This window comes from Rattus norvegicus, chromosome Y (genome assembly GCF_036323735.1).
Source record: "Rattus norvegicus strain BN/NHsdMcwi chromosome Y, GRCr8, whole genome shotgun sequence".
NCBI lineage: Eukaryota > Metazoa > Chordata > Mammalia > Rodentia > Muridae > Rattus > Rattus norvegicus.
Genome location: NC_086040.1, coordinates 859,633 through 885,044, shown reverse-complemented (window position 1 = coordinate 885,044; position 25,412 = coordinate 859,633). Strand labels below are relative to the sequence as shown.

Here is a 25,412-nt window from a genome sequence, read left to right as displayed (position 1 = left end):
AAGCACAGCCCCCAACTCCCCAAAATCAGGGAAATGTGTGCACATGCAAATACAGGAGACATTTCGAAGTCAAATACACGTGACCCAAAAGAGCTGCCCAAAGTAAAGGAGACAGATTACATGAAAGCCTACGCAAAACCGCCATATTCAATAAGACACAAGTTAAGCGGCAACTAATTTTAAGGCCCTTATTTCTAACAACAACTTTTTATCCTCTTATCTCAGATGAGCAACTGGCAGGGAAAAAACAATCAGGAAACAAGATAAAGTAAGACACAGGATCCCAGCCCAGCCTAGCCAGACTATGAGTCTCTGCTTCACCTGATCATCACTAGGACTGGTATGTGGCAAGAGAAAAGAAAGGGTATTAATTTTAGGCAAGGGCTGACCGCCTCATTATGGCCTTGCTGCCACAGGCTTCATTTCTCCCTAAGCAGAAATAGCAAGAGGAATGAGAACAGCTTAAGTTTCATCTTCAGTACTCTATCTGAATACTGGATAAATGTCCATGCTGCTTCTGTGCCGCTGGACTCTGAATGTCACCTTTTAACAGCTGCAGGTTAGGGGTTGGGGATTTAGCTCAGTGGTAGAGCGCTTGCCTAGCATACGCAAGGCCCTGGGTTCGGTCCCCAGCTCCGAAAAAAAGAAAAAGAAAAAAAAAAAAAAAAAGAGTTGCAGGTTAGTATAAGGACTCCCATTTCTTCCTAGGGACATCAGCACACCCGCCCTTAAAAGGAGAGGAAGACACACTACTTACTGGCTGAAAATGTATTATTACGAATTTCAGTTCTAAGCATTGTAAATAAAAACAGCACTAAACAAAGGTCTTAGGAACAAGGAAGTCTGAAATCAGGTTTTATCACAACTAGAAAGGTTTTGGTACAGACTGACAGAACTGAAAGAATGGAGTCAGTAAGAGATCAGCCGATGATGTATCGTACATAAGGAACTTCAATGTCGTCTCCACTCTCATTGTTGCAGCACAGCTCAAACACAAGGGACTTCACGTGCTGGCCCAGTTTCCGCTTTGACACACGGCTCACAATCTCTGTCATCCTGAAATCAAGGAACACGAGACTTAAGAAAGAAGAAAACAAACACAGAAGGAAAGGTGGTAGCAGATTGCAGAAAAAGAATGGGGAACCATGAGGGGCACCCTGGGTGGTTGAGAATCCCATACAAGGTTTCCACTCCCACCAGCCCGGAGGCTAACTCACGGCTGATCCAACCGTTCCTGGAGTTTGGTGGCTGGCATAAAGAAGGAATAGAGCATGGACACACCCTGGGACAGCATGGTGATTTCCAGCTTGTGCTCTGTCTGCAGAGGTTAGAAGAGATAGCAGTGGTGACTGTACTAAATCAAATATACAAGTCCCCACGAAGGGGGAGTTCACAGAAGGAGCCCTACCTTAAAGTAGTCTAGAAACTGCTTGAGGGTCATCTCTTCACCACTAGGTTGCAGTCCCTGCACATCAAAACGATCCCACAATGTCCACTTTTTATCATAGTACTAGAGGACAAAGATAAGAGATAAGAGTGTTCTTAACATTGTTACAACTGCAGCTCTATTGTCAAAAATACACTTGTGGCATTACCTAACCATGATTAGGCAGCTTGAATCTTTGTAAGGAAAAGGACACACACCACTAAGACCCTACTTTCTCCTTCTCTCATTTAACATCCCCTGTAGCTCTCCATGAAATGTTTTGTCAGCACCCTTCTGGCTGATTTTCTGCTTTCTTGAGACAGAATCTCACACTCTAGCAATACCTGGCCCGCACTACAGTTTATGTTGTCCATGTGTTTGATGGATGAACAGAGGTATTCAAATTATATCTCAGGGAAATGACCCCTTATCCGCTGTGAAGTCCCCATTCCCCATCCCAACACTAACACACACACACACACACACACACACACACACACACACACACACACACACGCACACACACGCACAGAGAGAAAGAGAAAGAGAGAGCGTGTGTGTGCGTGCGTGTGTGTTTGTGTATACTGGTGTACTCAGATTTCCTGAATGGTAATATCAATATTTCCTATGCTTGTAGGTCCCATACCTGGTGATACCCTGGAGCTAGAGGTGCAGAGAAGCTGAAGAAAGGCAGAGCCAAGTTGATAAAACTGTTTTTAAAAGAATCCAGTTGTTGGTGACCCTGAACCACCTTATACAGCTCCAGACACACGAGGCCAACTACAGCTGATGTAGTGGTTGCAATAGCTGGGATGATCTTCCCTGCAATCAGTTTGCTCTGTAAGACAGACAGTGGGCACCAGGGATTACTGTTTAGGAGGAAGTGGGGGACCACAGAAGGCCCAAATGAAGAAAAATCAGCTCGGGCAAGGGTCACTGGTACATCACAGACTCCCATTACCTTATGCCGGTCTGCAGGGGGAATGTCATAGTTTTCTGCCCGGAGGTTGGATGCTGCCACAATGAAATCCATGTGAAAGTTGCTGTCATCATCCTTTAAGAGAGTGAATGTCTACTCAGGATACCACTGTCTCTCCCAACTATGTACTGTTAATTCTAATAACCACATGATGTAAATGGATACTGTAGTACAGGTGTCTTTGATTTTGTCGCTTTTGTTGAAGTCAAATATAATTATACAATTCCCTCGTTCAAATCCCTCCCAACTACTGTACTTTTCCCTGTTTTCTCTTTAAAAAGCCATGGCCCTGTCTTGCTTATATTTAAATATAACAGCAAAACAGAACCTACTCAGTCTGTGAGCACTACTTTTATGCCACGATTTCAGGGATAACATCTTGGTAATGAATAAACCATCAGAAGACATTTTTCCTGCCCTCAGACTTCCTTAGTTGCCTGGAGTTCTCTGTGTATGAGGGGTCGGGGGGGAGGGTATGGTTTCCAATAATACCCCTCCCACTTTCCTCCATAGTAAGTGCCCTAAGGGGACTCTCTGCAAATTCATAGGCCACTTAGTGAAGCAGGTAGGCCAACTGTAGACCTTCACTTCTCCTTCTGATCCTCCAAGTCTAATCCTGCCCACCCCCCATATCATCCCCAACTCTGCAGAAGAATAGCTATAGCAGTCTTTCCGCTCATTTCTAGTGGTCCCTGCAGATCTTTCCCTCCTTCCCTCCATCCACACATTCCTTGCTTTGTCCCAGATCTGAACTACACGAGGCCCTCTCTAGGAAACTACAGGCCGCTCTGGTACAGAAAGCAGGTAGGCTAACTTTAACCAGATCTTCATCTCCCTCTCAGTTCCTTCAAATCAAACCTACAAGTCTCATCTCTAGCTCTTTGGGCAGACTATCTGTGGCCGCTACCCAGCCCACTTATCTCTAAAGATCCCACAGATCTTCCCCTCCTAACTCTCCTAATTGCTTTGTTCCATTCCCCAATTTCAGCAAGTCTTCCCCGGAAAACCAGAAGCACAGAAGCTAACTGCATGCCATCACTTCTGCCTCAATTCCTCCAAGTTCAAGATCCAGTCTCATCCCCAGCTCTTTGGTAGACCTTCTGCCATGGTCTCTCCTAACTCTCTGACCCTATAACCATGGCAATGATTCATCAGCTCCTGGTCAAACATCCTACTTTCCCTCTCTCGTAAAGCCCTGTCATAACCCCAAGCCCATTCCCGTTCCCAAGTCTCAGGTCCCAATACTAAGAAACACATTTTACACCTGGAAAACCCAGTCCCCACACCTATCTGGACCCCACACTCCTCAGGACCAACATATCTGAGGCACAAGTAAAAAGGCTTAAACATAAAAACAGCTTTTGTGGATTTGATAAAGGTCCTTAAAGAGGAAATCAGTAAATCTCCTAGAGTAATCTATGAGAACACCACCTGAAAGTGAAAACGGATTCAAAAACGAAAACTCAAACTGGGGGAAACTGGAAGTGAAAAGCATAGGAACTTGGACAGGAACTACGGAGGCAAGCTTCACCATCAGAATTCAGGAGATGGAAGAGATTCTCAGGTGTTGAAGATACCATGGAAAAAATGAAGCCATCCATCAGAGAAAATCTGAGGCACCATGAAAAGACCAAACCTAAGAAAAATGGGGATCAAGAAAAAAGGAGAATCCCCAAGTATCAAGACCCAGGAAGGATTTTCGACAAAATCATAGAAGAAAAACTCCCTGCCCTAAAGAAATAAATGCCTATCAAGGTATAAAGAAGCATACAGAGCACCAAGTAGATTTGGATCATAAAAGAAAGACCTCTTGCCATGTAATAATCAAAACACTAAACATACACAACAATGAAAGAAGATTAAAGGGAAAAGGACCAAGTAACAAATAAAGGCAGACAGACCTATTAGAATTAAACCTGACCTAGAGAGAGACCTTCAAAGCCTTAAAAGCCTGGTGAGATGATGTTCTAGACGATGGTCAGAACACCACACCCAGCAAAACTTTTGATCACTGTAGATGAAGAAAATAAGACATTCCGAAAGAAAGAAAGAAAGAAAGAAAGAAAGAAAGGAAGGAAGGAAGGAAGGAAGGGAGGAAGGAAGGGAGGAAGGAAGAAACCCACCCACATTTAAGCAGTATCTGTTTACAAACTCAGCTGTAAAAAGGGGCTAGAAAGAAAACTTCAACCTAAGTAGGTTAGTTACACCAAAGACAACACAGGAACTATATAATCCCAGACTAGCACATCAAAAGAAGGGAGGGGCATGAATGGACAGACGGACGGACAGACAGATGGACGTGGACACACACATACACATCCCTCTGACGTACTTACTTCACCAACAACAACAAAGTTACATGTATCAACAGTCACTGACCATTGGTATCTATCAAAATCAACAGTCTCAAACCCTCACATAAAAGGCAAACACTAACAGAATGGACGGGGAAATACAATCTTATGTTTTGGCTTCATGTAAGAAGTACAGTTCAACACTAAAGGATAGACACCAATCGGCTCAGCATAAAAAGACAGAAAAAAAATATATGCCCAAGGAACAAGCTCGTGTGGCCATTTTAATACTTAACAAATAAGTCTCAAACTAAAACTAATCAAAAGAGATAGGAAAGGACAGTATGTACTCATCAAAAGAAATTCACACAAGAGGACATTTCAAGTCTAAACTTCTATGCCCCAAACACCAGGGCACCCAAGTTTGTAAATCATATACTGACCCTCACACACTCATTGTGGGAGTCTTCAATACCCCAATCTCACCAATGGACAAGTCATCCATACAAAAACTAAACAGAGATATGGTGCAACCAATGGAAGTTAACAGGTATTTACAGAACATTTCACCCAAACACAAAGGAACATGCCTTCTTCTAAGACCCCATGGAACTTCCTTAAAATTATTGACCATGTGCTCAGACACAAAGTCTTAACACATACAAGAAGACTGAAATAACACCCTGCATCCTTTCTGATCACCATGGAGATCAACAACACAAACAATAGAACTCTTACAAATCAAGGAAACTGAACAATCTTCTACTGAATGAAAAAAATGCGTCCAGACACAAACTTGTGAAATACAACACTTTCTACAACTGAATGAAAATTCAATTCTAAAAAGTCTTTAAAAGTCTCCCAGCCAAATAAGATCCAGAGCCAGATAATCTTAGCACAGAATTTTACCACTTTCAAAAAAGTTAATGCTAATACTCTTAAAATCACTCTACAAAATGGAAACAGAGCAGTACTCCTTGAGAACACAGCTTACCCTGATAATCAAACCACATAAAGACTGAAAAAACAGAGAATTGCAGACCAATTTCCCTTAGAACACAGATGCAAAAATACTCAGCGAAGTACTTGCAAACATAATCCAAGAACATTTCAAAAAGATCATCCACCATGATCAAGTGGGCTTCATCCCACTTGGGCTAGGGATGTAGGTCCTCTAGACTGGGCTAGTGCAGGGAATAAGAGAGAATAAGGGGAGAGGCACTTAAAATTATGGTGATGTGAGGGGTTTGCAGAAACCTAATAAAGTAGAAACTTTAAAGTTTGAGCTCACATGTGCAGCTGCACACACACAGACACACACACAGAGACAGAGAGACAGAGACAGACAGACAGACAGCGAGTGTGCATGAGTGTAAGCATATGAGTGTAGAGCACCAGAAGGAATGGAGGACACCAGGAGAACAAGGCCCTCTAAAAACAACTGGGCAAAGCTCCTATGAACTCAAAAAGTGAAGCAGGATATACCTGTCAATTAAAAACCCAATGGCCTATGTAGGAAAGGGTAGAATAGAAGGTGGGCCATCCTGGAGGCAGAAAGAATTCTGAGGTAGAGCCAGGCACAGGAGATTCATCCTGGGAAGATGTTACAAAATAGACACATGGAACCTGAATACAGGTAACCAGCCCTGTGGCAGAACGTAGATCAAAGCAAATGGATTATAAAAACTTACAGTCTAGTCAGAGAAGAGCCTAGCTATATGGTCAAAGTATCTGCAAATATATGTTGAGTCTGTCTGAGCCTTATTTAAGGGAGCATGGGACTGGGGGGGGGGGGGAAGAACCAGGACTAACCTCTACAATTTGGAGCAGTTGGTCAATACGTAATGAGATAGACTGCTTTTTTTGTGTGGATGATGCTTTTGTTAAAGGGTTTGCCCAAGAAGCTCCTGATGACGATCAGCAATGACAGGTAACACGGCACCACAGGCTGCACTAGCAGCTTGGGCAATGTCACCAAGGCAAATCTAATCCCATTACCATGACCTACCTGGAAAACTGATGGTGCTGCTCACCAAATCTCCCTCTAAAAATAAATCTATCAATCATCTTATGAAGCCCACAGGAGTCACAGTACTGCATGCTTGTAATCTCAGCATGCAGGAGGTAGAGACAGAATGACCTCAAGTTCAAGTCACCCTCGGCAACATAAAACACTGACTTAAAAACATTTGTAACCAACAGCAAATAGTCTCTGGACAGAGGACCCAAGCTCCAATTAGGGCTTTTGTAGAAGACAAAGCAAAAAATAGCTTGAACAAGGTGACATACCTTGTATGAGGTAGCTACCTCCCTAAAGCTCTTTAACACTCAGACTTATTTGACTACTCTGGTCCACAGCAGGGAAGTGGAAGCCTGTACAAAAGATGTAGGGGAGGGGAAAAAAATCAAATTATCTGAATTATCTGGAAAGAGAGAGGTTGGGAGAGGTCACTCACTACTTGACACAGCAAAGCCCCAGCTACCTAGCTAAAGTAGGAAAGCTGCTTTTGAGCCCGGACAGAGCACAGGTCTATTGTGGTCAGGGTGGTGTGAGGAAAGGAGTCCTGCTGAAATGGCAGGCAAGTGAAGGGAGGAGTGTAGCAGCAGGGGGTGGGAAATTGGGGATAACCACTAGAAAGTCCCAGATGACAGGGAAACAAGGGGTTTTCCCAGGACCCAGGAGAGATGACATTAGGCGCAATACCCAACAAAGGAGAGATAGAACCTATAGAGACCATATCCAGTGGATAGGTTGAAGGATAGGCTCACCTACCCATCTCAAAAATTTTAACCAAGAATGGTTCCTGTCACAAGAGTGGAGCAGAGACTGAGGGAAAGGCCATCCACACACTGCCCCACCTAGGGATCCATCCCAACTGCAGACACCAAACCTAGACACTAATACTGATGCCAAGAAGCGCTTGCTGACAGGAGCCTGGTACAGCGGTGTCATGATAGTCTCTCCCAGTGCCTGACCAATACAGACATAGATGCTCTCAGCCAAACATTGGACTGAGCATGGCAACCCCAATGGAGGAGTCAGAGGAAGGACTGACTGAAGGAGCTGAAGGGATCTGCAAATCCATAGGAAAAACACCACTACCAACTAATCAACGCCCCCCCCACACACACACACACAGAGCTTCGAGGGACTAAACCACCCACCAAAGAGTACACATGAGGGGGACTCATGGCTCCAGCTGCATATGTAGAGGATGGCCTTAGGTGACATCAGTGGGAGAGGAGGCTCAATACCCCACGTGTAGGGGGATGATGCTAGGGTGGGTAGATGGGCGGGGGAGCACCCTCGTGGAGGCATGGGAAACAGGGATAAAATTGGGGTGCGGGGAATAGGTGGGGAAACCAGAAAGGGGGACATTTGAAATGTAAATAAGTAAAATAACCAAGAAAAAGAAGTTGGTGGGTTTTGCTGTTGTCCTCTCTTTGGGTGACATTTTGTTTTCTGGGCTTTGGGAAGTCTTGTTGTTGTACTAAGTTTTGTTTGGTTCTGAGAAAGAACTTAAAAGTTTGGTAGGTAGAGAGGGAAAGAGGATCTAGAAGGACTTGGGGAAGTAGAAGAATATGCTCAAAGTACACTTAAGTTGAAAAATAAATAGTAAAAATATTCTTCTGGTGTTGTCTTTGTTCACGTCTTCTTTCTGTCATTTCTAGGAGATACCAGTTTTTTGGGTTTTTTCTTCTTTTTTTAAATCCCCTTGCTTTTACATTTTTTTCTACCTTCTCTTCCCATTTCTTAGGTGCACTTGTGTTGCAGATGTATCCACTGGACATACTGAATACTGACTGACCGTTGTCCCAGGACTAGTGAACCAATGGATCTTGAAGAAGCTCTTCGGACCACTTTACTAAGCCAGCCTAGTTCCTAACTGCATTCTATGTTTCAACTCACATATACCCACAGATGTAGCTCTCACTCTTCATCAAAGAAACTTCTCTTTTAAACAGGAGACCTCTGTAGGTCCACAATCTTGACAAAAGTCTACTGCTAGGCATCTGTGCCCACCATCCAAACCATCCCAGCTACCCCGCATCAAATACCTTCTCGAAATCAATGGGATGCATCTTGAATCCAAGCATCTTGTCTGGAGTAGGTAGTGAAGTCTTGAGTTCCTCTAGGTGGCTGTCATCTGCAGAAAGCAAAGTGAGCCCACTGCACTGCCCAGGGTGAAATCAGGACTGGGAGGAGGGTGGTGTTTATGTGGAAGAATTGAAAAAGAGAGGCATCCTGGAAGGTGTAAGGGAAGGAAAGGCGAAGAGAGAAAACACTTCCCTGCCCAAAGAGTACAGGGACACAGGGATGAGGAATACAAACACATGAAGACCTGGAGGTCATGAGTAACAAAAATGAACACCTCACACAAAGAAGCAGCACATGCATACAAGATGAAAGATGATGAACTCAATTACCCATCAATAAGTTAATAGACTGTAAAAAGGGGGAGAAAATCGCAGGAGCATATTAATGTACAGCCATTACACTAGATAGAATGGAAAGGACACAGGAAGAAAAATCTGGTATGATTTCGTTTCTCTGTGGTTCCACTAATATGATATAGCTAGTGGTCAAAAAGATTGAAACAAAAAGGTTTTCGGGGATGGTAGAGGGTGGGAGAAGTTGTTCAATGGGCATAGGGGTTTAGTTTTAGAAGATGAAGACAGAGCTGGGGAAAAGTGATTCAGATTAAGTTCACAGAAAGATAGAAATTAGTTAATGGGAAGAAATGGCAAGCAATGGTACAGGGGAGAGACAAATATCATGAGGAGACAACTACTCTGGAAGGGAAATCGAGGAACCCTATCAACTTGGGAAACCTTACAAGAGAAGAGATTCTGCACAGAGATCAGAAGAGGAAACAGAGCGGGACACAGGAGTGCAGAAAGCGAGGTGTGCTTTAAGCAGATACAGAGAGGACAGAAACACAGAGGTAGATACATGGGTGGCAAAATAGAGGTGACCTGTAGCAAAAGTATCAAGATGCCCACAGGACAGGGAGCACTCAGGTTCTTTTTGCATGAAAATAGATCAAGAAGAAACAAGCAGGAGAATTCTGTAAAGTTAATTACACCAGGAAGGGAATGAACCATTTCCATAAGCCTGTATTGCAGAGAAATGATAGAGAACTTTGTTTTTCCACCCATCCACCTCTAAGCACAGACTAGGTAAATCTCAGAAGAAAATCATGGCCAGTGGCAAATACCAGAGGGAAGGCTGAGAGGGACAGAAGACAAACAGATGATCCCTGAACTAATGGTGAAGCATTCTCACCGACTGTGGCACTGGTACTCTGCAGCTCCTGTTCAGAAACATGGATCCTGATGCCAGACTTGGGAGCAAACTTGGGGGCTGGCAGAGACTGCAGGAGTGTGGTCACAGCAGCACAGTCCTGGGACCCTTCTAGTCCGTATGTCTGAGCAAACAGGTTGGCAGCAGCCATAACATAATCCAGATGTAGGGGCTGAAAGAAAGGTATGGCAAAGAAAAGTTAGCTTAACAACCACAGGGTAAGAGTAGAGACTCCACCACCCCCACCCAACCACCTGGGAGATCCCAAGGACACTTACATTGTTTGTGTCAAAGGTGAGTGGATGTGGACAGCGTTTAGGTCCTGACCAAAAAAGTACCCCAGAGCTTGTAAGCTAGAAGAATGCAAAGGTATGAAGAGGACTGAAGGAGAAGCACTCTCAGGCAAGTCTCAGACTAAGAAGCCTAAGTTCACCATTCTTGGACCCATGATGAGCCAAAAACACACAGCAAGTTCAACTTACCAATTTGTATGAGGCTTAGGCTAAACCAATGCAATACTAAGAAATGCAAATTACTCCTTTCTAAATAATGGCCCACAAGCCATTATCATACCTACTTCACAGATATGGCTTGCCAAGACATCATTAGGCTTGACATGACCCCACTGTCAAACACAGCCACAGACCCATAGACCCATGAACCCATAGACCGCTGTATATTTAACTATCATATTTCTCACTTAAAACTGCAACCCTCCGAGGGAACTCAGATATGACTCAGCCCACAAGTGCAGCTGGAAAGGAAACTAAGCCCCTTGCTTGGTGGGCAGGAGGAGGAAAACGCAAATGCTTACACGGAGAACTAGCCTAATCCTTGCCGTGGGGTGCTTGTGGCACTTAGGCTACCTGGAAGAAGCCAGGTCCAGACAGAGGACAGTAAGCATCCCATTTCCTGGAAATGTGTTTGGGCCAAATATACCCACTGAGTATATAATACCTGGTCTGGAGGGAAGTTGTGCAGCAACTGCTGGATGTTGTGAGAATACTGGGTGTGCCAGTGCTGGTAGGCCCAAGTCACACAGTCGGCCCAAGTCTGTGGCCTCTGCAGGACCAGGCTGCACTGTATAGCCTCCAGTACTTCCAAAGGCTGGGTGCCAGCTAGCTGCAGTGTCCGCTCCATGAACTTGGGGTCCCTATCCAATGCAAAGACCTGGATTACTTCAGAGGCCTAGAAGTAAAGTTTCTAGACAAGCCTTCTTTCTCTATGGAAAAAGTCAACCCGGACCATTTCCCATTACCCAACTCATCCACCAAGGATGTGCCTGAGGAGAGCAGACAAGGATGCCTTTGTTGGTTGGCGTCTGTCTGCTGTTTGGTTTGTCTGTTACTTACATGAGGTATTGGTTAACATTTTCGGCTGACTGCTTGAACAGTCCTTCAAACTCATCCCGAGCCCACTACAGACAGAGCAAACAAATGCATGTCAACAAAACAGGTCTCTGTACATATTAGTAATGCTTGTTCTGGGTAAAGACCACATTCAACCTGGACAATGAGGGCACCCACGTGTTCCAGACCAGTGGTTGTACTTGGCAGCCAATTATGTATCTTGTGAGAAACTGAATGGCAATATGGGTGTGAGGTGTCTGGTTTATAACAAAGAGACACAGAGAGGAAGAAGTCACCCAGGTCTCAATAGGAACTCCTCCTTTGTTTCTTGGTCTTTTGTTTGTTTGTTTATTTGTTTTCAACCCGGTTTCTGAGAACTAGGAGGTCACTGCTGAAATGGTCTGGGGCATCTATACAGACACTAGACATACAGCTTCTAAATTTTCACTCTCACACATACTAACCTGCTTTTATGACCTGTTGCAGAAGAATAAACATCCCTGTTTAAGTCTCTGATATAGCTAGCATTTACACTCATCACTGTTAGTGAATGAGTACATTCATACCACAAGATTGAGAATGGTGTCAACTACAAACCCACAGCTAAGAACTTTACCAAAGTATATGAGCAGCCCATATCCAGTGCTTAAGTGCTTTACAAAATCTCACTTCAATGCTCATTTTGCAGATAAGGAATCTGAGGACCAGACATGGCTCCTACAAAGCTACTGAACACTGTAAAACCTTTTGCACTTCTCTGTCTGCTGCACAGACACAGAGAACCATTTTATAACCTTGAACAAGAAACAGGGCAAGGTAATGTGGTTGGAACTCTCCAGTCTAGTCCTTCCTTATCTCCAACTGCTTAGCATGGCCTCGATGTACTGACACTATGAGCCTACGAGCAAACAGAAACCAAACAACCCCCCTGCCCCAGGCACTGTTGGACTGGAAGAACATAAGCAGGACTAGGCTCTGGTTTTAGTTTCCAGTGCAGCATTCAATTTCTCCAGCCAGAGGGTACACAAGATTATGTACTTGACTACACAGACAGAAGCCGCACTTAAAAACCAGCCGTCTAACTCACTTTGGGTAAGAGTTTAACAAACCAAAAACGCACTCACTATTACAGGTTAATTTAGAAAGTCAGCAGAAACAACATTAGCCGATTTGTGCAGCAAAAAGCATCATTTACAGACCATCCTCACTGTTCAGGCACATGTCCCGTGATGTTCTCTTTAAGTCTTTCCAAATTAAAAGGTTAACGTTAATTACTCTACTTAAGGTATCTTTCATACACTAGAGTTTGGATGTTTTTTCTTTCTGCCAGACCCTCCCAGGACCTCCTCAACTCCCTAGCTGCTTAACCCGTGTGCCATCTCCCGAGGAAAAGTAAAACCCAAAAGAAATAAATAAAAACCCAGCAGCAAGACAAGAAATACCAAAACAGAAAGAAGTGCGCAAAACAAAAACAAAAACAGAAACAAAAAACCTGAAGTCCATCTGGCCACGTACTTCTAGGCATGGCATCCACCCTGAAATGTGGTTGCTAGATACGGTAACATTCCATTGTAGACAATGGTTTTCCCTTTTCTGAGCACGTTTGATACATTCTGAGCTGGAACATTGTGCGGACCTCCCCGTCTTTGTGTTGGGACTTTGCTTGGTTTGAACTTATACAATTTTATGAATGCTGTCACCAGAAGTGGATGACTCCAAAGAAACCACACATATCTGATAGATACACATGTGGGTTGATACACATATGATCTCAGAGACTTGTGACAGCACACACAAGGTGTACCCAAAGGTCAAAGTTCTTTGTGAAAGAAGGGACCCAATAGCAGGTACTCTGGATAGTGGTATAAAGACGAGAGCAGGAAACTTAGAATCTGTAGCATGAGACTGGCAAAGGCTTGATGACCTAACCCTTCCACCTCCAATTCCTCCCAAGGTTGATCACCTGCAGGGTATGCTCAATGGCATTGGGGAAGTTCTTCAGTGTGCAGATGGGGATGGATTTCTCAGGTGGGTCCTGGCTAGAGCTGTAAGATTCTGTCAAGAAGGGAACAACCACTTGCACGTTGCCCTTGGTGCCCAATGTGCCGGATTCCAGCAGAGGCTTACGATAGTAAACACAACGGCGGTCCATGTATAATCCTTCAGGGAGATGGGAAGAAATGGCAGATGAGTAGTAGGCATGCTTAGATAAAACAGGAACACGGGTCAGCTTGGTCTTCCGAATTGGTTCCAGGACAGCCAAGGCTACAGAGAAACCCTGTCTCCAAAACCCAAGACAAGACAGGAACACAAGAACCTCATCCATACACACTACCCTGCCCTTGCCCTCCTCACTCAACTCCAAACTTACGAGCATCCACATTGTCTAGAGCATTGGCCACACCATCCAGGTTTTGGAAGAAGTCATCATCATAGACGTGTTCTGTCTCAGGGCCTACTCGATTCTGGTGGCTGCACACCCTGATGTGTGGATTTATGTCACGTACTGCTGCAGCAGCAGTCTCAGACTTTAATTTCTAGATGGGAATATGAAAAATAGAGCTGTTTCCCACACACCGATGCAACGAAACTCCAGAGAGGTACCTCAAAATGTATCCGATGTCAAAACCACCTGGCTACCAACAACAGATATTATAAAAGAGATTACGGACCACAGACTGCTCTTTTATGACAGCTACATTTACATTATTCATAAAATTCTGTTGTCTTTTTGCTTTAAGGATTATAAACAAAATCTGGCCCCACAGGATACTGTGAGTACTAAAACAGAATGACCCGACAGCTACTCTCTTTTCAATTAATGACATCTAGAGTAACCCAAATAAAACCACAGACAGACTGAGTCATGTTCCACTTCTCAATAACCTCCTCGGTTTCTACTTTCACTTGTGGTATAAAAGGGGTTGTAGCCTCCTCTGTTCTTAGCCCCTCTCTCTGTAGCCCCAATGTCTTATCTTTCCTCAGGCTTCTACTACTTTTGCATGGTCAACTGTTTGCTCACATACCTTGTTTTACCCTTCTACGTCAATTCCCTTAGGACAAAGTCTTCATAAGCAGTGAAAACCAGCACTCTCCTGGCATTCCCAATTGCTGCCTCTCTGTTCCTCATTCCTTCATTTAACCATATACCACTTAGTACAACATAGGCAAAGATGCTGAAGAACAGTCTCCCAACAGCTTTTGGGGGTATAGGTCATAAGCACCACAATTTCCCATGTTAGATTTTTAAGCAGAATATTTAAAAGCACTAGTCCACTTACCACAGTATGTCATACGAGATAAGCATAAGTTATTTATCTTGAAAAATACTTCCAGTACAGAACATCCCTGAGGACTCATACCATACTCACATTTTATAAATGTTTTAGGTTACATACTCTCTTACAACAGCTGTGTCCATATGTATGTACTTTTGTATGTATGAACGTATGTATGTACACACGTATACACACATGGGGATACACACACACACCTCTCACATATGCATATATACATATGCATATATACATACATAGTACATGCATGAACTAGTGGAATACTAGTGTACTAGTAGTACTAGAACACATATAGTACGTAGCTTTCTTTCTTTCTTTCCTCCTCCTCCTCCCCCCCCCACCTCCTCTTCTTCCATTTCCCTCTCCCCCTCCTCCCCTTCTATGTTTTTGGCCATCACATCCTAGTTATACGGGAAAACAGCATCCCAGCTTCCCTGACCTGTCTTTCTAAAAGTATGGAAGAAATTTGTCCTTTCCACTGTTAGAGCAATCTGGGTGAGGAAAGATAAACAGTATTTAATACCATTTAAGTTATTACTGAGTCTGGCAGACTCAGTGTTACAGGAGGATACCAAAATGCACTCAGGAAGATTCTCACTTGCTCCAATCTTCCCAATCTTAGAGAGGAACAGGAACATTTCTTTCGTTACCTTGTAAATCTAGAGGCTAGGATGCTTAGGGTAAAAACAAAGCAAAGCAAAGCAAAGATGGATTATCAGCGAGTCAATCAAGGTAACACTGACCTATAGGGAATACCCAGTAATGACTCTATTACCCATCTTACAATGTCACATCTGCAATGCACAAGCATTCGAGCTTAGGTGGGGAGGGAGAACAAGGCAAATGAAAAAACGTGACAGGTAATTATGTCTACTGACCTTACATCTGAATGCCTGAAAAATAGGAGGGAAATAAAGAAGAGGAGAGGAAAGCAAAAACATCTAAGCCATTTAGATTGCAATCAAACAGAAGCCATCCTACTCACTGTGACATCCCAGGGGCGAAAGAGAAACTGTCTGTTCAGGTTTGACTTCTCAATGGTGTCCATGTCTGTAACTGTGATTTCTCCACCCTCTCCACAGCCAAGGCCAATCATGGCAAAGTTCTTGAGCAGCTCACAACCAATGGCACCTGCACCTACCTGGAAGTTTGGTAAACCCTCTGATCAGAGGGAATAGTGATGGCATATGCTAACCCACAATTCCTTACTCCCAAAAGAAAACACCAACAGAACACAAGATTGTGTAGTAACAAACATTCAATTCAAAGGGATGACAGATATTCCTATGGGTGACTGAGGCAGAGGGGAAGAAAAAAAAAAAGAGAGAGAGAGATACACAAAGCCTTTCCTCAACCAACCACAAAACAGAATAGGTGATGTGATCAGGACATGAAAACCAAAAGATCCCTCCCCAAAGGATTAGGGAAGAGATCTTATAAAGAGTGGGCAGAGCCTATTGCTAGTGTCAATCACCAGGAAGTACTTCTGCTTGCCAAGCTTCTCTTGTAGGTCTGATCCAAATACCGCCACTTGCCCATCGTAACGGTTCTGGCGCTGGATTTACGTGAATGAGTACAGACAGGTTAGAGACACTTCCTTCAAGATGTTCCCAAACGTCCCTAGTGTTCCCACAGACCTACCGGCAGGCACTTATCTTCCATGAAGGCCACTCTGTGCTCCGGGAGACATTCGAGGGCATCAAAGTACAGCCACTGCCTAATAGGCATAAACTTTCCAGAACAAGCCTGGAGAAAGAGTGTTGTCAGCAGCCAAACTGGAAGTGACAGGGACTAAAAGGCAGTGAGGGAACCAGAAGCACACAGCAGTCCACCACCCTTTCCCACTACTGCTGACCTTCATGACCTCCTGGGCAGCCAAACCACCAATGAAAGCACTCATGGGTGCCAGATCCCCAGCTGCTACATAGGCCAACTTCCGGATGAGGTCTATATCTAGGCAATCCTGCTGGACTGCTGGCAAAGATTGAGCATTCACAGCCTGTGCTAAGGTCACCATTTCTGCAGCATCCTCCTGGTTGGTCAAAACGAACCAAGATAACAGTCTATCAGGTCCTACTGCAGGAAGAACAGGTACAAGAAACAGACATACCAGAGGTCCCGGGCTGGCTTCCCACTCATTTACCTCATTATGGGGCCGAGGAGGCCTGCTGTGCTGAGTACAGAACTGATGCAGGGCCTGGAAGCCAATGTGGAGCTGAGCAGGGCAACAGCACTTAGCAAAATCTGTTATCACAAACTCTGGCTCTGCCAGCGAGGCAACTAGGGATTTCTGTGGATAACGAAGCATCAAAACCAGATATGAACAACGTATGAATCTCAAAAGCAGGAGTCCTTCCATTCACAGCCCCCCACCACCAACTCACAAAACTGATCTTCTGAGATACTTTCACTTGACTGACAATGCCTCCACGGGTGTACTCAGAGAAGCTGGAGGTATCACAGATACTAAAGGAATAGGGACCTGAAAGATCAACAAGATGGAGAACACTTCCAGTCCAATCGTGCCCTTGCCACCCTCTGAACGTCAAGTACAAAAAACTCATAGTCCAAGTCTTAAGACACACCAGGTTTTTAAAAACTGCAAACTCTACTCAGATAGGGACAAGTGAGCAAGCACACAAGCAAGCAAAAAAAGCAAAGCGATACACATCCATCAGCAAAGCGATACACATCCATCAAAGGCATGGGAGTACACAACTATCACCCCAGCAACTCAGGGCGATTCAGAGTTCAAAGCTAGCTGAGGGCTACCCATACCAAACAGAATGGCCACAATCTCACTCATACAGCTTCAGACTCCAGGGTGCTGGGGAACTGACACATCTGGCTTTTGTTTCAATGCAGAAAAACAAGAAGGGGGAGGGAACAGATGTCTCCTCTGTCTATGATCTGATTCAGAGGCTGAGAGTGAGTGCTTCCTGCTCTCTGGGCCACTCACAAGTGTCTGTATGTCTCAGACATACCCCAAAAACATATATACACACATGCAAAAATAGAATAAATTTAAAACAAGACAAAAAGAAATCTACTTGTCTCCATCTCCCAGGCGCTACGCACAAGCTCTGTAAAGATACAAGCCATAGGACCTAATTCTTCTTACACAGTTTCTGGGGCTGAAACTCAAGCACTTGTGAGACCACAGCAAGAACTTTACCGACTGATTTGCTATATTAATGTCCAGTACTTTACTAACATCTAGTGACTAAAGAGAAGAAAAAAAAAAAAAAAAACAAAAACCCTGTACTTGTTCAAGACAAAGCAATTCTTTTCCATGTGCTTGTTCATTCGGAGACAGGGATTCAAATGGCCCAGGCTGGCCTCTTGCTCTTGAACTGGGCTTGAACTTCTAATACTCCTGCATCCACCACCTCCTGAGTGCCAGGCTACAGGTGAACGACATCATCCACAGTGACACCCAATTTTCCTTTTTTTTTTTCTTTAAAAAGAAAAAAACTACAAAATTTATTTACTTATTCTATATAAGTACACTGTAGTTGTCTTCAGACAGACCATGCGAGGGCATGAGATCTCATTACAGTTGTGATGAGATCACAACTTTCCAGCCATTAGTCTACCAGAACCTAGCTTAGTAATCACACACACTAGAAAGGACCTAGTCTCTTAAGACTTTTTATAGCTTAAAAGAGAAGATTTAATTGTCTAAAATAAACCAAAAAGGGGGAAAGTCAAAAGGGAATAAGAAACCAAGGAATAAGTGGGCTGTCTTGACCAATAAGCAAGAATCAGTCCTGTGTCACTCTCCCACAGTGGAGGTGGGAAACACAAGTTAGGCAGTGTTTTATCCCGGCATGTGGCTTTAATGCCAGCACTCAGGAATCAGCACTCAGGCAAGAGGACTCTGGGTTTGAGATCAGCTCAGTCTGCTGGGAAAGTTCTAGAGTGACCTCTTAGCTTCTGAGACAAGCCCACATCACAGGGCCAACCTTCCCTTTGTCCTCTGCCACCACTTCTCACCCTCCTTCCCCAGGCTTGCCATACCCAGAACTTTGATCTCCATAGGACCAATGCCATTCAGTTCACTCATGCCTTGAACTTCTGTGAAAGAGACAAAGTCACCACTTTCAAATCCATGCCGGGTTTCCTCCAAGCAGGTGACAATCCCTGGATTCTCCTGGTTAGGGAGAAAAGGAAAAAGAAAAAGAAAAAGATTGAGAGTTAAGCTATGTACGTACAGTGTGGCATGCTTATAGTCCCACCACTGTGGAAACTGAGGCAGAAGGTTCACCCTAGCCTTAAAATCACCCAAGAACAAACAAGTGAAAAACCACCCAGGATTTTCAGTCAAGGGCAGGCTGACAGCCACTAAGGAGTTTTAATTTACCTCAGTGACAGGCTACTCACCTATTTAGTGGTAGATCCCAAGTTCAATTGTTAGGTGAGGACAGGGGAAGGAAGGAGAAGGGGAACGGGAAAAGAATAAAAAAATGAGAGGGAGGGCTGGAGAGATGGCTCAGCAGTTAAGAGCACCCGACTGCTCTTCCAGAGGTCATGAGTTCAATTCCCAGCAACCACATGGTGGCTCACAACCATCTGTAAAGAGATCTGATGCCCTCTTCTGGTGTATCTGAAGACAGCTACAGTGTACTTATATATAATAAATAAATAAATCTTTAAAAAAAAATGAGAGGGAATGGGAAAAGAAAGGGAGAGGAATTCTCAAGACAAAAATAGGTGAGAAAGGAAGGAGAGGAGAGAGGGTGGAAAAAGGAGGGTGAGAGAAAAGGAAAAGGAAAGGAAAAAAAAAAAGTAACTGCCTTTCTTTGCAGGAGGACCTAAGGGGCTAGTCTCCTTACCTTAGTGATCATTGAAACCATAGCACTGAGTGGCTGTTCTCCATTTGCATCAGTGAGAATCATTTCCTCTCCAAAGTCACAGAAGAGTTGTCTAAGGAAGGAGGCAATGGGCGTGGTGATTTGGACCAAGTACAGGACCTTCTGACACTCAAGGTACGAGCAGATCAGGTCATGCTCAAAACACACAGGAAAAAATGAAAAATCATTTCAAATCTGGTTGGTGGGGGAGGACATGAAGGCTTGGGAGACTCTTGGCCTATGTTTGGTAGAAGTTAGAGAAGAAAGAAGCAAGTAAGCACTCACCCAACTAGGCCCCGAGTGTCTGCTACTACCAGCTTGATTCCATGGCTATGGCAGAATTCACCCACCTGCAGCTGATATTCCAAAGGAGTGTTGGTAAGAACCACCACCTGTAAAGACCAACAGGCTCAGGTTTAGGGTGGAGCGAGAGAATAAAAAAGCTGACAGAGGTGAAGGAGAAGGGGGAAGAATCCAATCTCCAGGATCTGCTGGCTCAGCCTTTTGTCACATGGACACTCGAGTGAGTCTCAATGGGTATCAGACATAATAAGGGTCAGAGAACAGCTTTAAAAAACACTACCAACTACAGCAAGAATAATAGCACTGCTGGACAAACAAGGTCTGATGACCAGCTAAGTTCATTTATCTGGTGAAAATAAGACAGCTTGGCTACCTACAGCCAGGTTATATTCAACAACAATTACCCAGTCAACCTGGGTTTGCTCTCATCACACCTGCTCATACGACAGTCTGAGAATTATACATGCAGGTGCTGGGCTCCAGATCTCACTATAAACACAACACCCTTTTGAGAAGAATCTGCCCCTCTGGGGCCACCTACATCTCCTAATTTTCCAAAACTAAACCTGTCAGAAGGTGCCAGCCTAAATGACAACAAAGCTGAAAGAATAAGGCAGCAAGAATGGGGATATACTAGTACCAGGATACCTGAAAACCACTAAGGAAGTCGTCAACTAGAGGTCCAGTGTAAGTGTGCACAGGAACATAACTGTTGAGTTCAGCAAGGCGTGGTTGGGATACCTCAGCTCGATTTTTGCCAATATCTTCTTCATGCAGGTAGAACTGTAAGAATGGGATAGGAAGATAAGACTGCAACATAAGCAGTGCCCATGCTGGAGCCTAGGCAAAGGGAAGCCAAAGAGAGATACCTGGGAAGACAGATCAGCCCACTGGGCAGTGCCCTGGTCATGGAGAGTGACAGCCTTGACCCCACCAAGGATGATATTCTTGGCAATTTCCACACCCAGACCCTGCAGGCCTGATATCAGTACACTGGACGTCTGGAGATGTTTCATTGCCTCATGACCTAGTACATACCTGTCAGCAAAGAACTCTAGGTTAGGGTCTGCCCCACTAGGTACTTCTTCCCAATCTCCACCTCCCATCCTGGGTACCACTCACAGCTGGCGGGAGTAAAGGCTTTCATCTATATCCATTTCCTTGTTTTTTGACATTCCCTAAAGATGAGCACAGAGTTCCAGGGGAGATAAAACAGTAATGAGACTTAGACATTTGGAGAAACAAGAGGTACTTCACCACCTCCACTGAGAGTTTCCATCTTGACAAAAGCCATACTCACGCTGTTTGGCCCTGGGGGTACGCCAAACATCACAGAATGGGTAGAAGACCAACTAGAATCCACCTTAGAGTCAGGTCCGGACACTCTGCGTTTCTTGGACAGGACCGAGCTGGACATCTGAAAAAAATAGGGAACATCACAGCTGACGCCCTGTGGCAGAAACATTCTCTTCACAAAAGTTTTGTCTGCGTGCGTGCGAGCGTGCCTCGCTACCCTTCTGTGAGAGAAAAAGCACTGAATCTGTATATCTGACATAAGTCAAACTAATGTAGCTCTTCATGGTCAGTGTAGAGGGCAAAAAGTGTTTGTGCACAGAGATAAGCACTAGAGAAACCAGGAAAGTTAAACAAGCATACAGGCATCCTTCAAAGGAAAGAGATGTTTACCTGTCTTCCTCCTGGAATGCTAGGAATAGGTGTAGTTTACACCATGGTGACATTTTGCTGATGAGCCACCCGTAACCCAGAAATTGTTTTACCCATTCCAGAACCTTTCTCTCTAAATCCTGCACATTGCTTCTAGGCCATAAAAGCCATTCTTATGAGTGATGTGACTGTACTTATCAACAGCCTCAGTGGTTCCTATGCTACCTCAGGGCCAGGTCAATGGCCCTAGATCTCTGGCACTATTCTAATCAATAAGTCCCATCCTTGTGGAAAAAAAAAAGTCAGGGTGTACTTTGTAAAGAATCTCAGTGTCTTAAATTTGTTGTGTACTTGGGACTGAATTATTATTATTAGAACGCGTATCTCCAAAATTGTGCTCTGTGAGCTCAAGGACAAGGACAGGCTCCGAAATCTTGGCCCAAGCACCAGTTCCAACATCAGGCTGATCCCAGTTTCATTCATAGCTCATCCTGATGGTTTACTTGCTGTAAAGCCTGCAAGGATGCTACAAAGGGTATATCAGAAGTTTAACAGTTTACATCCAAAAGAATCAGTGAGCAGACACTGATAAGATACCAAACCAAAACTGGGTGTCTCTAAACAATAAAACAGAATCCCACATTATATGCTGCCAGAGAGGTAGGGAAGGAAGGGCCAGTGAAAGGATAAGAATTACAGAGGCCCTGACAAATCAGACTGGGAGAGTGACAGCAGATGGACTATACCCTCCAAAAATTCCAGTCTAGTCCTTTGGGAAGTTCTTCACATAACTAAAGTTAATCTGCTGAGAGAGTCAAGGGATTATGGAAGGTGGAGACTATACCACAAAGGCAGACAAGTCTAAGTACACTCACACAAAATGTCTACAGACTGGCTCTAAGAAGTCTTTTCAGGGTGGTATGTGGGCACTACTACTCTGACGTGAAATCCATCTCACAAGACAGATCTCATGTAAAACATTATGTCTGTGCTGGACCAGAGGAACAGGCAAATCCATGACAAAGATGTCAAGCCTAGGTGAATCACTCCTAACTTTATGTCCTAAATCCCAGTGTCTTTCTCTAGGAAAATGAAAAATGATAACCAAACAAAATAAAACCAAATAAAAACAACAAAAACAAAACAAATCCCCAAACAACAAAGAAACAAGACAGCAATTTGTCCTTTTCGTCTACTTTTATCTTAATTATATTAACTGCACAAATTAATAACACCCCATATCTTATTGCCTATATGCCATGATAACCAACTCACAATCCCCTTCCACACACCAAAATGATTTTAGAGGAACCTATGTTGCTGACGTATTAAAAATCGAGGAAAACGCTTTATAAAAAACGAGGAAAAGGAGGGATGGCTGCGGTTAGAGAGGTTGACCCAAGACTGGAGATCCCCAAGCATGTCGATTCCCCCACCCCCACCCCCACCGCCACCCCCACCGCCACCCCCACCGCCACCCCCACCCCCACCCCCACCGCCACCCCCACCTCTCCGGACCCCATTCTGCCTACCTGCCTGTTGCCCCTGAATCTAGGATAAGGGCATTAAACGGAGTTCCTTAACCTGATAGGAATCCCTTCACTGTACTGTCCCTGCCAGGCCGCCCCTACCAACAAGCCCTGGCGTCACGGCCCAACGGCTCCCGAGGCCCCCACCACAGAGCCCCAGATTGTTACCAATGCTGGTGCCTGTTTGCGCTCCCTGTCGCTCTCTTTGTACTTTCTCTTCCTCGAAGACCTGGTCGCAGAATGATGCAGCCTCCACCTTCAGGTCCCTGACCAGTTTTTTCAGAAACTCCTTCCACAAAAGGCGCGTCCGCGTCCTCACACGAGGAACAAGATGGCGCTGGCCCGGCCGGAAACGGAAGGGAGGAGCTTGATCCACGTTCCTCATGAATCATTTATGACGTACTGAGCCTGCAGAAATGAATATTCAAGAGGAGGGCAGAGCTTTAATGCGGTGCTGGGAGCCTCAGTTTTCTGAGACTATGTAGCGCCTCACAGAAATGATCATTGCGCCCCCTGGAAGAATGAAACCACAGCAAAATCTGCTGGGAAATGCTTACAATACAGGCTGGTAATAGAGAGTGGCAGGCGAACGCAACATAGAACATGCTTTGAACGTTAAAGCTCTTAAGTCACTTGCCTGTACTGTGGGATCTTTCTTCTACAACCCAGCAAATAATACATACGTATGCTTGTTTAGACTGCGTGCCCGCTTTTCTAAAGCAGACAACATCAGCTATGGCGGTCAGAACGGCTTATTAAATATGACTCGTACCTTTAAAAGAGAAGCTGAGGAAATGTAAACCCGCCATTATGCAAAGGAAGAATATGGATTCCTATTCTGTAGGCAGAAAATGAAATACAATCATTGTTGTAAAATTGATGTATTGTTGAACAAGGTGTACTTGAATACATAATTAAATATGAAGGACACAGAGGAGGCAGGCGACATTTGATTTTAATGTACTGAAGAGAGAGGTGTTTTGGTTTGTTCTTGTTTGATTGGTTGTGGTTTATTTTTCCATTTATTTAAAATAGATCTCTTTCTCACTTCATATATCCTGATTGTGGTATCTCCTCCTTCTACACTTCCCAATACCTGTATCCATCACTTCTGTCCCTTCTTGATCCCCTTCCTTTCTGTCTCTTATTGTAAAAGAACAGGCTTTTAATGTTTAATAATAAATTATAACAAGATAAAACATACTAAAAAAAACAATAACAGAAAGAAAAGAAACAAAAAGTAGGTACAAGAATCAGAGACCCACTCACAAATACCATACAAACACTAAACTGAAACCCATAATATATACACAGAGGACCTGGTGGAGACCTATGGAGGTCCTGTGCATCCAGCCTCAGTCTCTGTGATGTGAGTTCATATGAGCTTTGCTCAGTTAATTTAGAGAGACTTGTCTTTTCTTTCTGTCCTCCATTCCCTTTGGCTCTTACAATCTTTCCAGTTACTCTTTCATGAGGTTCCCTGAGTCCTGACAGGAGGATTTGATGAAGAAATCCCACTTAGGGCTGAGTGTACCAAAGCTTCTCCCTCCCCATGCCCTCTTTCTACCCCCCCCCCCCATTCTGTATTTTTTTCCCATCCGCTGCAGGAGGAAGCTTTGATGACTGAACAAAGCTGTATGAGTACAGCGAAATGCCCTTAACAGTAATTTCGTTGGGATCTTTTGATTTTATTTTTCTATAGATTGGTAGTATTTGCTTTTAGGTCACTGGACTCTTTAGTCTCAACTTCTTGGCCACCCAAGCAGTGTCAGATATAGGTCTGATGGAGGGAGCCGTAAGTCAAGTCAAATATTTACTAGTTAGCCCTCAAATATGTGACATAGATACCATAGCATGTCTTGGAGGTAGGATAGCATTATACATCAAAAGATTTGTGGTCGGTATCTTCTGCTGGCCTTCAGGAACAAATAAGCACACATGAGTGAGTGAGCACAGTCTCAGCTACATGAGGCTCACAATACCGCTCTTCCCAGCACATAATTGAACCACAGATGTGGAAATAGATGTAAACACTATTCATTAATGCTGAAACATCAAAATCTTAAGTTTGCTTAATCATCGTAGGAGGAGTCCGATGTCAGAAGACAGAATGAGCCAAGTGAAATAGTTCAGAGAATCATGGGACCCATCCGTAATCAACCAAATTTTTCAGTGAAATATGAAGGTCAACGGTCCGGCAAAAGGGTAAGGAAGGAATCCCATGCACTTGAATCTAAAACACTGACCTTTCTACATCAGCTGCAAGAGCATTACAAGAGGCCAGGGTTAAAAATAGCTGTAAGTTCCCCATATGTGTGTATGTACATGTACCTGTCCTTCAGTCCTTTTGTAAGCATCCATGATTCCAAGAAGAATGATATCCAGACTCAAGTAGCATGTAAATGCAAGGAGT

General features: G+C 44.1%; 1 protein-coding gene across 1 annotated transcript; it reads right to left on the bottom strand.

Annotated features, from left to right (window-relative positions):
• Nucleotides 1–827: 827 nt before the first annotated feature.
• LOC134484397 (ubiquitin-like modifier-activating enzyme 1 Y) lies at nt 828–23,366 on the bottom strand. Its single transcript, XM_063280659.1, has 26 exons — nt 23,168–23,366; nt 21,106–21,222; nt 20,928–20,983; nt 20,675–20,843; nt 20,454–20,588; nt 19,788–19,894; nt 19,485–19,575; nt 18,670–18,802; nt 17,034–17,131; nt 16,793–16,939; nt 16,505–16,681; nt 16,291–16,395; nt 16,124–16,204; nt 15,635–15,790; nt 13,725–13,890; nt 13,317–13,513; nt 11,357–11,421; nt 10,962–11,157; nt 10,283–10,357; nt 9,987–10,176; nt 8,759–8,847; nt 2,388–2,480; nt 2,073–2,264; nt 1,409–1,510; nt 1,218–1,318; nt 828–1,056 (listed from the first exon to the last, which is right to left on the bottom strand). The coding sequence occupies exons 2-26, from the start codon at nt 21,220–21,222 to the stop codon at nt 921–923; spliced, it is 3,174 nt and encodes a 1,057-aa protein (XP_063136729.1). The 5' UTR covers nt 23,168–23,366; the 3' UTR covers nt 828–920.
• Nucleotides 23,367–25,412: the final 2,046 nt, after the last annotated feature.

Bases quoted from the DNA above. Each gene is read 5' to 3' on its own strand.
- LOC134484397 (XM_063280659.1), bottom strand. From the start codon at position 21,222: ATGTCCAGCTCGGTCCTGTCCAAGAAACGCAGAGTGTCCGGACCTGAC. The intron at 19,895-20,453 runs GTATCCTGGTAC...TGGTCTTTACAG, and splicing joins ACTTCCTTAGTGGTTTTCAG to GTGGTGGTTCTTACCAACAC. The intron at 17,132-18,669 runs GTATGGCAAGCC...TTGATCTTTCAG, and splicing joins TATGGAGATCAAAGTTCTGG to GTCCCTATTCCTTTAGTATC.